This window comes from Schistocerca gregaria, chromosome 5 (assembly GCF_023897955.1).
Source record: "Schistocerca gregaria isolate iqSchGreg1 chromosome 5, iqSchGreg1.2, whole genome shotgun sequence".
Taxonomy (NCBI): Eukaryota; Metazoa; Arthropoda; class Insecta; order Orthoptera; family Acrididae; genus Schistocerca; species Schistocerca gregaria.
The window spans coordinates 261,054,797-261,072,358 of record NC_064924.1 but is presented as its reverse complement, the minus strand read 5'-3'; the positions used below and the strand labels follow the sequence as shown (position 1 = coordinate 261,072,358).

General features: G+C 50.4%; 1 protein-coding gene across 1 annotated transcript in view; it reads right to left on the bottom strand.

Moving 5' to 3' along the window:
- The window catches only part of LOC126272140 (WD repeat-containing protein 43), a 92,995-nt gene that overhangs the window by 40,685 nt on the left and 34,748 nt on the right, over positions 1-17,562 (bottom strand). The window contains exon 4 of the mRNA XM_049974754.1: positions 5,462-5,626. Coding sequence (XP_049830711.1) covers positions 5,462-5,626 — 165 coding nt within the window. The remainder of the gene's footprint in view (positions 1-5,461; positions 5,627-17,562) is intronic.

Below are 17,562 nucleotides of genomic sequence, written 5' to 3'. Positions count from 1 at the left end.
GGGCCGACGCTCTAGCAGATGAACGACTGACTGCGGGAAGAGGACACGATAATTTGGATGCCCGGGCAAGCTAAAAACATGGGCAGCATAAGCAGCTAGTAATTGTTGGTGTCGTAACCGGAGTGGAGGGACACCTGCCTCCACAAGTATGCTGTCCACAGGGCTGGTTCGGAAGGCACCAGTGGCAAGGCGTATCCCGCTGTGGAGGATTGGGTCCAGCACCCACAATGCAGATGGGGATGCTGAGCCATAAGCCAGACTCCCGTAGTCCAGACGGGACTGGATTAACGCCTGGTAAAGCCGTAGGAGAGTAGATCGGTCGGCACCCCACCTGGTGTGGCTCAGGCATCGCATAGCATTTAGGTGCCGCCAACATGCCTGTTTAAGCTGCCAAATATGAGGCAGCCAAGGCAACCGGGCATCAGAAACCATCCCCAAAAACCTTTGTGACTCCACCACTTTAAGAAGCTCGCCGTCAGGATAAAGCAGCGGCTCAGGGTGAACAGTGCGTCGCCGGCAGAAATGCATAATGCAGGTCTTGGCTGCCGAAAACTGAAAACCATGTGCTACAGCCCAAGACTGTGCCTTGCGGTTTGCGCCCTGTAGCTGACGTTCAGCAGCTGCAATGCCAATAGAGCTATAGTAAATGCAGAAATCGTCAGCATACAGGGAAGTGGAAACAGTATTTCCCACAGCCGCAGCGAGCCCGTTAATAGCTATTAAAAACAGACACACACTGACAACAGAACCCTGTGGCACACCGTTCTCCTGGACTTGGGAGGAACTATATGAGGCCGCGACGTGCACGGGGAAGGTACGATACGACAGAAAATTGCGAATATAGATCGGCAGAGAGCCCCGTAGACCCCATCCATGAAGCGTAGAAAGGATGTGATGACGCCATGTCGTATCATACGCCTTCTGCATGTCGAAAAAGACAGCAACAAGATGCTGACGGCGGGCAAAGGCAGTACGGATGGCCAACTCCAGGCTCACCAGATTGTCGGCGGCAGAGCGGCCTTTACGGAACCCGCCCTGAGACGGAGTCAGAAGGCCTCGAGACTCCAGTACCCAATTCAAGCGCTGGCTCACCATCCGTTCAAGCAACTTGCAAAAAACGTTGGTGAGGCTAATGGGACAGTAGCTGTCCACCTCCAAAGGGCTTTTCCCTGGTTTCAGAATGGGGACAACAACACTTTCCCGCCATTGCGACAGAAACTTACCCTCAACCCAAATGCGGTTGTAAAGATCGAGGAGGCGTCGTTGGCAGTCCACTGAAAGGTGTTTCAGCATCAGAGTGGATGCCATCTGGCCCAGGAGCGGTATCAGGACAAGCAGCGAGGGCACTTCGAAATTCCCACTCACTGAATGGAACATTGTACAATTCAGGATGGTAGGTGCGAAAAGAAAGACTCCGACGTTCTATCCGCTCCTTAATGGAGCGGAAGCCCAAGGGGTAGTTGGCAGAAGCGGAATTCAGAGCAAAGTGCTCTGCCAAGCGGTTTGCAATGACGTCGGAGTCAGTACAAACTGCTCCATTCAGTGAGAGCGCAGGGACACTGACAGGGGTCCGATAGCCATAGAGGCGTTGAATCTTGGCCCAGACCTGCGATGTAGTGACATGGAGGAAAATGGTGGACACATACCGCTCCCAACACTCCTGCTTGCGTTGGCGGATAATGCAGCGGGCTCGCGCACGCAGCCATTTGAAGGCGATAAGGTGGTCGATTGAGGGATGTCGCTAGTGACGCTGGAGAGCCCGCCAGCGAGCTTTAATCGCTTCAGCGATCTCAGGCGACCACCAAGGCACAGTCCACCGGCGAAGGGACCCAGAAGAACGGGGAATGGCAGATTCGGCGGCAATAACGATGCCGGCGGTGACCAATTGAACCACTGGATCAATGGCATCGTTAGAGAGAGGCTCAATAGCGGCAGTGGAGGAGAACAAGTTCCAGTCAGCCTGATTCATAGCCCATCTGCAAGGGCGCCCAGAAGACTGACGCTGTGGCAGTGACAGAAAGATTGGAAAGTGGTCACTACCACACAGGTCGTCATGCACTCTCCATTGGACAGACGGTAAGAGGCTAGGGCTACAGATCGAAAGGTCAATGGCAGAGTACGTGCCATGCGCCACACCGAAGTGTGTGAAGGCACCATCATTTAAGATCGAGAGATCGAGCTGTGCCAATAAATGCTCAACGACGGCGCCTCTACTTGTTGCCACTGACCCACCCCACAGATGGTTATGGGCGTTAAGGTCGCCCAGTAATAGGAAAGGTGGAGGCAATTGAGCTATCAGAGCAGCCAGGGCATGCTGCGTGACATCACCATCCGGTGGAAGGTAAAGACTGCAGACGGTAACAGCCTGTGGCGTCCACACCCGAACAGCGACAGCCTCTAAAGGTGTGTGGAGAGGTACAGACTCGATGTGAAGAGAGTTCAGGACATAGATGCAGACGCCACCAGACACACTTTCATAAGCTGCCCGGTTCTTATAATAACCCCAATAGCCACGGAGGGCAGGGGTTCGCATTGCCGGAAACCAAGTTTCCTGCAGAGCAATGCAGAGGAAAGGGTGAAGGCTGATAAGTTGGTGGAGCTCAGCTAGATGGTGGAAGAAACCGCTGCAGTTCCACTGGAGGATGGTGTTGTCCATGGCCCGAGAAAGGCTTGACGGGACTGGGAAGGGAGATTACGCCGCTGGGTCACCTGCTGCCTCCGATTTAGTGCCTGTGATAGTGCTTTCCATGGCGTCTGATGGACCGGCGAGATCGAGGTTCTCAGCGGACGCCAGAATCTCCACCGCATCCTCAGACGCAGAGCTGGAAGGTTGCGGTGGGATGGCTGCCACTGCGAGTTCCTTGGGCTGAGAGCTCTTCTTGTGTTTCTCACGCCGTTCTTCGGGTCGCACCGGCTGGGAGGGCTTCACCAATTCAGTCTCCGGGACGGATGAGGATCGTGAAGCCCTACGACCAGCTGATTGCGGGCACTTACGCCATTGTCAGTCGTCAGGCTTCTCGCTGGCAGAAACCTGGGAAGGGAGGGACCCAAGGGACCCCCTGCGAGCGTGAGAAGCCGAAGAACTTGGACACTTCTCCGGCTTAGAAGTGCGGATGGACGTCCCAGATGGGTGGGATGGTGTTGCTCCTGAGGTAGGTAGCGCAGGAGCAACCCGGTGGGTAGAGCCCCCCACTGGCGAGAGGGCAGGAGGAGATTTACTACTCGTCGATCCGGCCACAATTGGAAAAACAGACGGGGCTAGCACAGGTGTTGTAGCAGCAGCGTAGGAAGATGTCATTCTCACAGGATGGAGTCGGTCGTATTTCCTCTTGGCCTCAGTATAGGTTAGTCGGTCCAGGGTCTTGTATTCCATGATTTTACGCTCTTTCTGGAAAATTCGGCAGTCTGGCGAGCAAGGTGAATGGTGCTCCCCACAGTTGACACAGATGGGAGGCGAGGCACATGGAGTATTGGGATGTGATGGGCGTCCACAATCTCGACATGTGAGGCTGGAAGTGCAGCGAGAAGATATACGTCCGAACTTCCAGCACTTAAAGCAAGTCATCGGGGGAGGGATATAGGGCTTAACGTCACATCGGTAGACCATCACCTTGACTTTTTCAGGTAATGTATCCCCTTCGAAGGCCAAGATGAAGGCACCGGTAGCAATCTGATTTTCCTTCGGACCCCGATGAACGCGCCAGACGAAATGTACACTTCGGCGCTCTAAATTGGCGCACAGCTCTTCATCAGACTGCAAAAGAAGATCCCTATGGTAAATAACTCCCTGGATCATACTTAAATTCTTATGGGGTGTGATCGTAACAGCAACATCCCCCAACTTGTCACAAGCGAGTAACCGTCTTGACTGGGCAGAGGATGCCGTTTGTATCAGGACTGGCCCAGAGCGCATTTTTGACAAGCCCTCCACCTCCCCAAACTTGTCCTCTAAATGCTCGACGAAGAACTGAGGCTTTGTGAAGAGAAAAGACTCCCCATCAACCCTCGTACAAACTAAGAAGCGGGGCTAATAATTGCTACTGCCATCCTGAGACATATGTTCCTCCCACGATGTGGCCAGGGAGGGGAATGTTTTCGGATCGTACTTCTGAGCATTAAACTGAGCCCGAGAATGCTTTAAGACTGCTGGCGGCCAGCCACCAGCGAGAGACGAGGTACCACACTTCATTGCGGGTCATCCGCCCTGACGCCACCTACTCCGACCAAGTGCCCTCCCCACGGGTGCCACCCAGCCACGGCAAGAGCCACCTGGCAGGATGGCCATTGCCGGGAGTCCCGATACCCCAGGAGGATAGCCATCTACTCCTTGGCATACGTGGGGAGTTAACGGCGCAGGCATCAGTAGAGCGATCCCTGTGTTGTCAGGGGGCTACAACCAACAGGGTACATGGCGGCCCCACCACAACGGACTGGCTACCGTGCTGGATGTTAGTTAACATGTGGTCCATGGTCGCCGTCGATGCAGAAAGAGGCACTGCACAGTTCAAGGTGTTATCTGCACGCAGAAAAAGAGTCATGCCCAAGAGATGGAGAGCGGACAGGACTGCAGTTCAACGGTGTATAAGCTGGCGAAAGGTCTGATCGTAAGATGGACACAATGCACCAAGTAAGGCGCCCTTCCCCAATCGGCTCGCCCTTCGAAAAATTTTTAGAGATGGAGGTCAAACCCAACAGGGGACCATCATATAAGGCCAAAGAGTTTTAGACTCCCTTTAGTCACCTCTTACGACAGGCAGCAATACCGCAGGCCTATTCTAGCCCCAGAACCCGCAGGGGGGAAAAGGCCAATCTAGTAATGAAGAATGAATAAAAATACTGTCTATGCCTGTGCTACTGTTCCCCTGCACCCTAGATGGGGAAAAACACTTGTCTGCATCAGATCACATGAATTTAGGAAATCCACCAACATCTTTCTTCTCGCACGATCATATACAAAATTAATATTGAAGTCGCAACAAATAACTAATTTTTGTACTTCCTGTAAAGTGAACCAAGAACTCTCTCTGGGTACCTATAAACAACAATTAGAAGTTTGGTTTCACTAAATTCTACTGCCCCTGCACAACATTCAAATATCTGTTCAGTGCAGTGATACATCTATGGACTCAAATGGAATACTGTTTCTTTTATGCACACAGCCACTAACCAACCAAGCAAGGAGCTCCTTGAAAAACAGCCTGCTGAAGGAAGCCTCTGAACTGTTAAATTATAAACCATGACGATGAGAAAAAGAATACTGCATGTGGGGGAAGGGGGGGGGGGGGGGATTTAGGGCTCTATTGCAATGTGACAGAAGTGCTACTGTGCAAAATTATATAAAACAAACAACACATTTGAAATTATTTATGAGCTTCTGAAGTTCAAGTAACAATGCAGATTTTAAAAGAGCTCTTAAAAAATCTTTTACTCAGATATCTAAAAACCAGTCAATAAAACTCACCCGTTCAGCTGATGCCTGTACAAATGAAGCACACCGCTTCTCGTAACAGTACCCAAAGTAATCTGTTGAGTTTCTGAGCTGCTGAAAACTGTCACACTGACAGCAATGTCCTCCATTACAAAAGAAGCCACTGGCGTTTTGTTCCTATTGGAAGGATTCAATGACCTGCAAGAATCAAAGTTTTATTAACACCTGTTTTTGCACGATTCCCATCCTTCAAACAGAGTTTTATACAAACACAATGAAAAAATTTATACCAGTAAGCCTGAAAGAGAAAAGCTTTTTAGTCTGCAATCCTCCTACATGAGAAAGATTTGAGAAGTGGTACATACCCCAAATACAACTACAACCCCTTTTCTCCTTGTACTATTCCAGGACTAAAGATCAAACAATGGAAAATCCAGCACGGAACGTAACAATATTAGAGAAGGAAAATCGCTACTCACCATATAGCGGAGATGTTGAGTCGCAGATAGGCACTACAAAAAGATTCACACATTAAGGCCTTTGACAACACACACACACACACACACACACACACACACACACACACACACACAAAACTGCAACTGAACCAACACTGCGAGCAGTAGCACCAGTGCATGATAGGAGTGGCAACTGGGTGGGGGTAAGCAGGAGGCTGGGGTGGGGAGGGATTGTATGGTGGGGCTGGCAGACAGTGAAGTGCTGCAGTTTAGACAGATGGCAAGAGAGCGGTGGGGAGGTTGGTTGGTGGGTTGGTTTAAAAGCGGTAGAAAGGACCAAACTATGAGGTCATCAGTTCCTTGACCTCATAAAACAATGCCACAAGGACGAGAATAAAACGGACGAAACATATAACACAAAACAGAAAGAAATGAAAAGCCACAAGAACGAAGGGAAGACAACGAATACTTAAAGGAACACAAGAGGACAAGAAAACAGAGAGATGCTAGAAACAGAAGGGAGTAAAACATGAAAGCAAATTACAGTCGCTGGCCAACCACAAGAATAAAAAAGGAAAGCCAGCCACTCTGCAACACATTAAACCCTCCACCTTAAAAGCACTAGGGTGGAGGACACACAGGGACAAAGGACACGCACTAAAACCTACAGAAGTATGAAGCCCACTCTCACGGATAGAACATAAAACTAAAGCTGCTGTGGAGGCACTGTCACCCAACACCGAGGGAAAGGTGCTGGGAAAGTTAAAAGTCTGCCGCAGAGCAGCTAAAAGTGGGCAGTAGAGCAGGAGGTGGACAACTGTCATTTGGGAGCCACAGCAACACTGAGGTGTGTCCGCGCAACGGAGCAGGTAACCATGCGTTAGCCATATATGGTCAATGCAGATCCAGCAGAGGTCAACTGATTCCCTGCAAGAGGCCTGTATGGAAGAATTCCACACATTCATACTCTCCTTAATGACATGCAGTTTGTTGTGTGTGCTGTTATGCCATTCCGTCTCCCAAAGCCGGAAAATCCAGTGGTTTAAGACAGAACGCACGTCAGCTTCGGAGATGCCTATCTCCAGAAAAGGTTTTCGTGTCGCCTGTTTGGCGGGGATTCCAACATGTCCAGGGGTCCACACAAACACCACGGAACAGCGGGACTGTTCCAGGGCATAGATGGACTTCTGAATGGACACTACCGGAGGATGGCGAAGGTAGCACTGGTCGATATCTGGTAGGCTGCTCAATGAGTCAGTACACGGGAGAAATGACTCGCCAGGGCATGAGCGGATGTACCCAAGAGCACGAGATACGCCCGCCAGCTCTGCAGTGAAAACACAGCAGCCACCTGGCAAGGAATGCTGCTCCATGTGTCCTCTATGAACACATGTGAAGCCTACGTGACTATCAGCCAATGATCCACCAGTGTAAACCACTTCAGAGCCCCAGAACACGTCAAGGATCGAGAGGAAGTGACAGCGGATAGCAGCAAGATTAATGAAGTCCTTAGAGCCATGCAAAAGTTCCAGACGAAGTTGCGGCTGAGGCATACAACATGGAGGTGTATGTGAACAGACCGCAAGTAGAGGTGGTAAAGGCAAGGACTCCAGTTCGGAGAAAAGGGACCATACACGAACCGCAATCGTTAGCCCTGATCTGGGCCGTCGATGCGGGAGATGGACTGCCACGGGTGAAAAAAGGAGACGGTAATTCGAATGCTCAGGGGAACAATGAATATGTGCTGCATAACTGGCGAGCAGTTGTGCACGTCTGATATGCAGTGGAGAGACACCAGGCTGGTCACCAGACTCGTCCTAAAAGCTCCTTTCGCTAATTGAGCCCCAAAGTGGTGCACAGGGTCGAGTAAATGCACTGCTGAAGGGGCTGCCAAACCATAAACCACACTTCCATAGTCAATTTGGGATTGGGCAAGGGCTCTGTAGAGCTGCAGCAGCTTACAGCGATCTGCAACTCAATTGATGTTGCTCAAGCAATGGAGGGCACTGAGGTGCTGCCAGCACTTCTGATTAAGCTGATGAAGACGAGGGAGCCAAGTCAATAGAGCATCGAAAATCAGTCCTAGGAATTGATATGTCTCCACTACAGAGAATGGATCGTCATTAAGATAAAGTGTGGATTCCGGATGAATGTTACAACACCGACAGAAATCCACGACACACAAATTTGCGGCTGAAAACTGGAAGCCGTGGGCTAGAACACATGGCTGCACCTTGTGGATGGCTCCCTGGAGGCATCGCTCGGGAACAACAGTACTGGAGCAGCAGTACGAAATGCAGAAGTCTTCTGCACACAGAGAAGGTGAGACGGAGGGCCTGATAGCTGCTACTAGACCGCTAATGGTCACTAAAAATAGAGACACACTAGATGCACAGCCTTGTGGGATTCCTTTCTCCTGGGTATGGTTCGAACTATGAGAGTCACCAACTTTGACACTGAAAGTACAGAGCGACAGAAAGTTTTGGATAAAAATCAGGAGTAGTCCCCGGAGACCCCACTCATACAATGTGGCGAGGATATGACTTTGCCAAGGCATGTTGTATGCTTTAGGTAAGTCAAGAAAGAGCAATCAGGTGTTGCCGTCTGGAAAAGGCTGTTCGGATGGCAGACTCTATGGACACAAGATTATCAGTGGTAGAGCAACCCTGGTGGAAACCGCCCTGGAGCCAGCAAGCCACGTGACTCCAGGACCCGACCCAACCCAACTGCCAACATACCATATGTTCCAGCAGCTTACAAAGAATACTGGTGAGGCTGATGGGCTGATAGCTATCCACATAAAGTGGGTTATTACCGAGTTTGAGCACGGGAATGATGGTGCTCTCCTGCCATTGCGATAGAAAGATGCCATCGTGCCAGATCTGGTTGAAGATGAGAAGATATCGCTTGTAGTCAGATGAGAGATGTCTAATCATCTGGCTCTGGATGCGATCAGGCCCAGAAGCTGTGTCGGGGCAATGTGCAAGAGCAGTGAGGAGCTCCCACTCTGTAAACGGGGCATTATAGGATTCACTGCAGCGTGTAGTGAATGAGAGGACGTTCCCTTTCAGCCTCCGTTTGTGTGTGTGAAAGGATGGGGGGGGGGGGGGGGGTGATTCTCCAACGCAGAGGCTCGAGCAAAGTGCTCACAAATCGCGTTTGCGTCGGTACATAACTCACCATTGATGGTAACACCAGGGACACATGTTGGGGTCTGGTACCTAAAAAGACATCTGATCTTCGGCCAGACGTGGGAAGGAGACGTATGGCACCCAATGGTAGACACACACCTCTTCCACACTCCTGTTTCCATCGTTTTTAAGGTGGCGTACACAGGCACGAAGCCGCATAAAGGCTATGAGGTGCTCCAGGAAAGGGTGCTGTTTATGCCACTGTAGAGCCCGCTGATACTCCTTAATTGCTTCAGTGACTTCCGGCGACCACCAAGGGACTGCCTTATGCATCCGGCACCCTAAAGAGTGAGGGATCATGTTTTCTGCTGCAGAAACAATTGTGCTTGTCACCTGCTCAACCGTCACATCGATGTTACAGTGTGGGGGAGATTCAGCGGTGACAGCAGAGGTGAAAGTTCTCCAGTCTGCCTTGTTCATAGCCCATCTGAGCAGGCATCCACATGGCAGACGCTGGGGCAGTGATAGGAAGATGGAGAAGTGGTCATTACCACACACACTACCACACAGGTCGCCATGTGCTCTCCAGTGGATAGAGGGGAGAAGTCCTGGGCTGCAAATTGATAAAGCAATGGCCGAACAACTACCATGAGCCACACTGAACTGTGTGGCGGCCCCAGTATTTAAGAGGCAGAGGTCGAACTGCGACAGTAAAGTTTCGACATCCCCTCTTCGGCCAGTAAGCATGGTACCACCACACAAGGGGTTATGGGCATTAAAATCTCCCAGAAATAGGAAAGGTCTAGGGAGCTGATCAATCAATGCACCTAATACATTCAGGGGTACTGCACCATCTGGAGGAAGATATACACTGCAGACAGTTCTTTCCTGCATCGTCCTTATTCTGACAGCCACAGCTTCAAGAGGAGTTTGAAGGGGCACACGTTCACTACAGACTGAATTTAGGACATAAACGCAAACTCCACCTGACACTCTATTATAGTCGCTACAGTTCCTGTAATATCCCTTATAGCCGCAGAGGGTAGGGCTCCGCATTGCTGGGAACCAGGTTTCCTGGAGGGCAATGCAGATACCACGTGCAAAGCTTAACAGTTGCCGTAGTTCAGCCAGGCGGTGGAAAAAAACCACCGCAATTCCACTGGAGGATCACATTGTCAGACTGGGAAGGCATGGAACATTCAATGAGGCAGTTTACGCCTCAGAGTCACCAGCTACCACCAATTTATTGCCTGAGCAGTCTATATCCATCGAGTCTGAGGGTCTGGCGAGATCTAGGTCCACAGCGGATGCCAAAATTTCCACCCCATCCTCAGCTGCAGAGCTTATAGGTAGCAGTGGTGTGGGTGCCACCACAGTTTCCTTGGTTTTATGGGTTTTCTTTTTAGATTTCTCTCACTTCTCCTTGGGTTTCCCTGGCTGGGAAAATCACTGGCTCAGTCTCCGAGACTGAGGATTACCGTGAAGCCCTACGACCAACTGCTTTTGGGCTCTTCAGCCACTGGTGGGTGTCATTTTTCCCACTAGAAGAAACCTGGGAAGGGAGTGACCCAAGGGACCCATTCCTGGTGAGAGAAACTAAAAAAGACTTACGCTTCTCTGGCTTAGAAGTGGGTACGGATGTCCCCGATGGTTTGGGGGAGGGGGGGGGGGGGGGATGTTGCTCCCGAAGTAGTTGGTGCAGGAGCAACAGGGATGGAAATGCCCTCCACCATCAAGGGGGCAGGTGTAGTCTTCCAGCTCTGAGAGATGACCTGGGTTGACGGAGCTGATGGTGCCAGAACTGTTGTGGCGGTGGTGTAAGATGTCGTAAGGTCATAAGCACAGGATGCAGGCATTCAAATTTTCTCTTAGCCTCAGTGTAGGTCAGTCTGTCCAGGGTCTTTTACTCCATGATTTTCTTTTCTTTCTGAAGAATCCTGCAGTCAGGCGAGCAAGGTGATCTCCACAGTTGACACAGATAGGAGGCGGGGCGCATGGAGTATTGGGATGTGATGGGCATCCATAATCTTGGCATGTGACGCTGAAAGTACAGTGGGAAAACGTATGGCTGAACTTCCAGCACTTAAAGCACCGCATCAGGGGAGGGATATATGGCTTTGTATCACACCGGTAGACCATCACCCTGACTTTCTCGGTCAATGTATCCCCCTCAAAGGCCAAGATGAAGGCACCAGTGGCAACCTTATTATCCTTCAGACCCTGGTGGACACGCTGGATGAAATGTACACCTCGCCACGCAGCTCATTGTCGGACTGCAAAAGAAGGTCTCTGTGAAATATGATACCCTGGACCCTACTTAATCTCTTATGGGGCGTGATGGTTACAGAAACATCCCCCAGCTTGTCACAAGCGAGTAACTCCCGTGACTGGGCAGAGGATGCTGTTTTAATCAAGCCTGACCAAGATCTCATTTTCGGTAAGCCCTCCACCTCCCCAAACTTGTCCTCTAATTGCTCAACAAAAGACTCGAGGCTTCATCATCATGAAAGATACCCTATCAGCTCTAGAACATACAAGGTACCGGGGCGAATAAGATCCGCTGTCATCCTTAACCTGACGTTCCTCCCATGGTGTCCAGGGAGGGGAACGATTTTGGGTCGTACTTCTTCGCGTTGAATTGAGTTCGTGATCGCTTAGAGGCTGCTGGTGTTTCACCACCAGCAAGAGATGATAGACTTCGTCACGTGTCATCCACCCTGATGCCACCCACTCCGACCAGGCCCTCCCCACCGGCGCAAACCAGCCGCAGCAAAGGCCACCTGGCAGGATGGGCATTGCCAGTAGTGTCGATGCCGCAGGGGGATGGGCATCTACCCCTTGGCTTACATGGGGAGTTAACTGCACAGGCATCAGCAGAGTGATCTCTGTGAGGTCAGGGGGCTACAACCGACAGGTTACATGGCGGTACCACCACAACAGACTGGCTACCATGCTGAATATCAGGAGTAAAGCACTCCATGGTCATTGTCTACGCAGAAATCGACACTGCATTGTGCATGGTGAAAAACGTAACGAGGGAGGTGTCCTCGCACAAGAGACTGAGAATGGGTAGGACTGCAACTCAATAATGAGAAAGTGGGCTAAAGATCTCAATGCACAATGGACACGGTGCAGCTTGTAAGGTGCCCTTCCACAATTGGCTCGCTCTTCGGGAAAATATTGAATGGAGGTCAAACCGTACAGGGGATCATCACATAAAGGCCGAAACATGTGAAACTCCTTTTAGTGGTTCCTTACGACAGCCAGGAATACCTAGGGCCTATTCTAACCCCAGACCCGCAGGAAGTGGGGAGGGAAGTGGGGGAAGTAGTGGAAAATGCAGAAATAAAAAGACTGGTTGTGGTAGTGAAATGACGGTAGTGTCGTGCTGGAATGGGAACAGGGAGGAGGCCGAATGGGTGAGGACAGTGACAAACGAAGGTTGAGGCCAGGAGGGTTACAGGAAAGTAGGATGTATTGCAGGGAAAGTACCCATCTGAGCAATTCAGAATAGATGGTGTTGGTGGTAACGATCCATACGGCACAGGCTGTGAAGCAGTCATTGAAATGAGGGATATCATGTTTGACAATGTGTTCAGCATCATGGTGGTCCACTTGTATCTTGGCCACAGTTTGCTGCGGGCCATTCATGTGGACAGGCAGCTTGTTGGTTGTCATGCCCACATAGAATGCAGCACAGTGGTTTCAGATTAGCTTGTAGATCACATGACTGGTTTCCCAGGCAGCCTTGCCTTTGATGGGATAAGTTACGTTAGTGATACACACACACACACACACACACACACACACACACACACACACACACACACACACACTGAACTGGGCTGATCCAAAAGGCTCCAGTCGATATCCGAATCCTCATGGTAACACCTTGAGATAGGAAGGACAGGCTGATCCGTAGACCACACTGCCATAATCTAAACGCGATCGAACAAATGCCCTTTAAAACTGCAGGAGGTGGCACCTGTCAGCTCCCCATGTTTTTCAGCTAAGGCAATTCAAAATATTCAGTGACTGGAAGCCCTTTGTCTGTAGGACACATGTATTGCCATCTAAAATAAAATTAAGTCGTAATGGGTAGGACAGTAGTGCTGGAAACTACACTGGGAGTGGCTCAGGTGATCTTGGGATTCGAGCAGTCAGACGAGGCAGTGGTTCACCATGTGTTCCAAGAGTCTTACCCATACAACAGGTACGGGGCACACTCCAGTAACTATTAGCTAACCAGATGTGAAACAGGAGAGGAGCTGTCCTTTTGGTTCAAGGGACAGATGACAAAGCATAGCATAATGGATCTCATCGGGTCCTGGAGCAGAGCCTGCTTGCAGACAAAGCTGATTCCAATTCCCACATGGAGAACGGAATGTGGTAGACTTCCTCATTATGTGAAAAGAAACTGAGCTTTCTCATCTCTGCAGTCCGAACACCTGAAAAGCAGGAGCTTATGTGGATGACGAAATAACAGAAAAGAAGTGATCAGCTAAAACCTGACCGTTGTCTTTTGGCATGTACACCAACACCCCATCACTTAACAAGGCTGTAAGGGGACATGTACTGCCCTTGCCTGAAATCCTTCTTACTGATTCCGAAACTTGCACAGTGGAAGTGGACCGATTAATGGATGTTGTGAATTCCCTCCAGGAAGCCCTCTTCCATTCTTTTATAACTCATCTTGCACATGCTCTTGCAGATCTGAAGGCATGAAGGTTTTCTGTAGTTGGACAGTGAATGTTCCACAGAGCTCTTCGTCTGGCTCGACTGCCTGTGGATAGTCATCATTCCACCAAGGTACAGGTAATCGTCTGAGGTGGTTATTAGACCAGGCAATGGACTCTGCGGCAGCCCATTGGATATGGGCCACCGTCTCCTATGCACAATCATTTTGTTCAAAAATAGCCTGTCAACTCAACTGCAACCAATTTGCCCTTTGTATCATTCATCCGCGTTATCTGTCAGCCACCGTCCTAGTCGGCAGACAGATTCACATGGGAAATGGTCACTAGAATGTAAATTTGGAGCCGCTTGCCAATGAACTGAGTCTGAAATAACTGGGGAGCAAAAACAAAAGTCAGTGGCTGAAGAAGACCCTGTAGATGCTCGAAAATTACATAAAGGCATCTAACAAGTCTTTTTTTTTTTTTTTGTTTTAGGGCGCACAACTACAATGGTCATTAGCGGCCTGACCAAGTTAGGAATGCACCGCGAGGCACAAGGTTAAAACAGCAACTAAAACAGACAACACTATAAAAGACGTATTAACAGGCATAGGATTAAAAAACTACAACATAATCAAACGTCCTTAGACAGGTGTGTCAAGTTGATAAAACGAAGAACGCGAGCAGCAGCTCCTGGGTCATCAGCTAAAATGGCATCCAGAGTACATGGCAGGCCAAGATCAAGACACAGTGTAGTAAAATCTGGACAGGACGTGAAAATGTGGCGGACCGTCAGCAATTTTCCACATGGACAGAACGGTTCCGGCGCTGCCGTCAGCAGATGGCGATGGCGATGGCTGAACCGGCAGTGTCCAATTCGTAGCCAGGCCAAAACGACCTCCTCCCGCCGAGAAGGACGTGAGGAGGATGTCCAAGCTGCGGGAAGAGGTTTCAAGGTCCGAAGCTTGTTGTCACTAAGTGCACCCCAATCGGCATGCCACAGCGATAAAATGCACTGACAAATGACCCTGCTACAATCTGATGAAGGGACACAAAAAGAAGCCGTCCGACGCTGGAGGACCGCAGCCTTGGTCGTGGCATCTGCAGCTTTGTTCCCAGGGATACCGACATGGCCAGGAACCCACATAAAGCTAACTGGAAACCCGTCGTCCACCAGCTGCTGAAGAGAGCGTTGGATCCGGTGCACGAAAGGGTGAACCGGATACGGATCACTGAGGCTCTGGATGGCGCTCAGAGAATCAGAGCAGATGGCATAAGCAGAATGTCTGTGGCGGCAGACGTAAAGAACAGCCTGGTAGAGGGCAAAGAGCTCAGCTGTGAAGACCGAACAATGGCCATGTAGCCGGTATTTGAAACTTTGTGCCCCAACAATAAAAGAACACCCGACCCCGTCACTGGTCTTAGAGCCACCTGTATAAATGAAGGTCATATTAATGAACTTCAAATGAAGTTCGACAAAACGGGAGTGATATACCAAACCGGGGGTAACCTCGTTTGGGAGCGAGCTGAGGTCAAGGTAAACGCGAACCTGAGCCTGGAGCCAAGGTGGCGTGTGGTTCTCGCCCACTCTAAAGGTTGCAGGGAGTGAAAAATCAAGGTGTTGAAGGAGGCGACGAATGCGAACTCCAGGGGGTAGCAGGGCAGATACATACAACCCGTATTGACAGTCGAGAGAGTCGTCAAAAAAGGAACGATACGATGGGTGCTCGGGCATTGACAGTAGCCGACAGGCGTAACGACAAAGCAGTATATCGCGCCGGTAGGTGAGTGGCAATTCACCGGCTTCAGCATGAAGACTCTCGACGAGACTAGTATAAAACGCTCCGATCGCAAGCCGTAAACACCGATGTTGTATGGAGTTGAGGCGGCGTAAGATGGACGGCCGTGCAGAGGAGTATACAAAGCACCCATAATCCAGCTTGGAGCGGACGATCGACCGATATAGGCGAAGTAGGACAGTTCGATCCGCTCCCCACGACGTGCCACTGAGAACACGGAGGACATTTAGAGAACGGGTACAACGGGCAGCCAAATATGACACATGTGGAGACCAGCTAAGTTTCCTGTCAAATGTAAGACCTAAAAATTTTGTTGTCTCCACGAATGGGAGAGCAACGGGACCGAGTCGTAAGGACGGTGGGAGAAACACTTTGTAGCGCCAAAAGTTAATACGGACCGTCTTCTCGGCAGAAAAACGGAAGCCATTGGCGACACTCCAGGAGTAAAGACGGTCAAGAGAATGCTGAAGACAGCGCTCCAGGAAACATGTACACTGCACCCTGCAATAGATGGTAAAATCGCCCACGAAAAGGGAGCCTGATACATCAGCTGGGAGGCAATCCATTATTGGATTGATCGCTATGGCGAAGAGAGCGACACTCAAAAACGGAGCCCTGTGGCACCCCATTCTCTTGACGAAAGGTGGCTGAAAGGACAGAACCCACACATACCCTGAACTGTCGATCCATTAAAAAGGAACGAATAAAAAGAGGGAGGCGACCGCGAAAGCCCCATGTATGCATGGTGCAGAGAATGCCCGCCCTCCAACAGGTGTCTTAAGCCTTCTCCAAATCAAAGAACACAGCCGCGGTCGGGCGCTTCTGCATTAAAAAAGTTATTCATAATGAAGGTCGACAAGGTAACCAGATGGTCAACAGCAGAGCGGCACCTATGAAATCCACATTGTACATTGGTAAGTAGGCGTCGAGATTCGAGCAGCCAAACCAAACGAGAGTTAACCATTCGCTCCATCACCTGAGACACAGCTGGTAAGCGAGATGGGTCGATAACTGGAAGGCAAGTGCTTGTCCTTCCCCGGCTTAGGAATCGGTACAACAATAGACTCGCGCCAGCATGAGGGAACATGTCCCTCAATCCAGATGCGATTGTACATACGAAGAAGGAAACCTTTGCCTGTAGGAGAAAGGTTCTTCAGCATCTGAATATGAATAGAATCAGGCCCTGGAGCGGAGGACCGTGACCGGGCAAGTGCATTTTCGAGTTCCCGCATGGTAAATGGGGCATTATAACTTCACGATTCTAGGAGTGGAAGTTAGGTGGCCGAGCCTCCTCTGCCTACTTTCGGGGGAGGAAGGCAGGGGGTAATGAGTGGAGCTCGAAACCTCTGCGAAAAAGCAGTCGAAGGCATTGGAGACATCCTCAGGGGCCACAAGGACGTCATTTGCGACCGTCAAGCCAGAAACTGGTGAGTGGACCTTAGTGCCAGATAGCCGGCGCAGGCTACCCCATACAACAGAAGATGGAGTAAAACTGTTGAAGGTGCTTGTGAAAGCAACCCAGCTGGCTTTCTTGCTTTCTTTAAAAATACGACGACACTGTGCACATAATCTTTTATAATTGATACAATTCGCCACTGTAGGGTGGCGTTTAAAGGTGCGTAAAGCACGTCGATGAGCACGTAAAACGTCTCCACATGCTGCGGTCCACCAGGGGACCAGTACGCGGCATGGAGAAGAAGTAGTGTGAGGGATGGAATATTCAGCAGTAGTGAGAATGACTTCTGTGAGGTGTGCGGCCTGACTATCGCAGCTTGTGAAGGTTTGATCCTGAAATGTCGCCCTGGAAGAGAAGAGCCCCCAGTCTGCTTTGGAGATGTTCCAACTAGTTGAGCACGGAGAGGGGGTATGATGCAGGAGATGGATAACACACGGGACGTGAATAAGTGCCATCGTGAGAAGAAGAAGATGCAAGAAGGGGTCATGTCGAAGGCCGCTGAGGGCCCGGCTTCAAGCGAGCACTGCCGCCACTAGCAGTAGGTGGACAGTCATCGTCCATTTGTTCTATAGGTTCATCGGCCATCTTGTTAAGATGGCCGGGAGGGGGAGCTT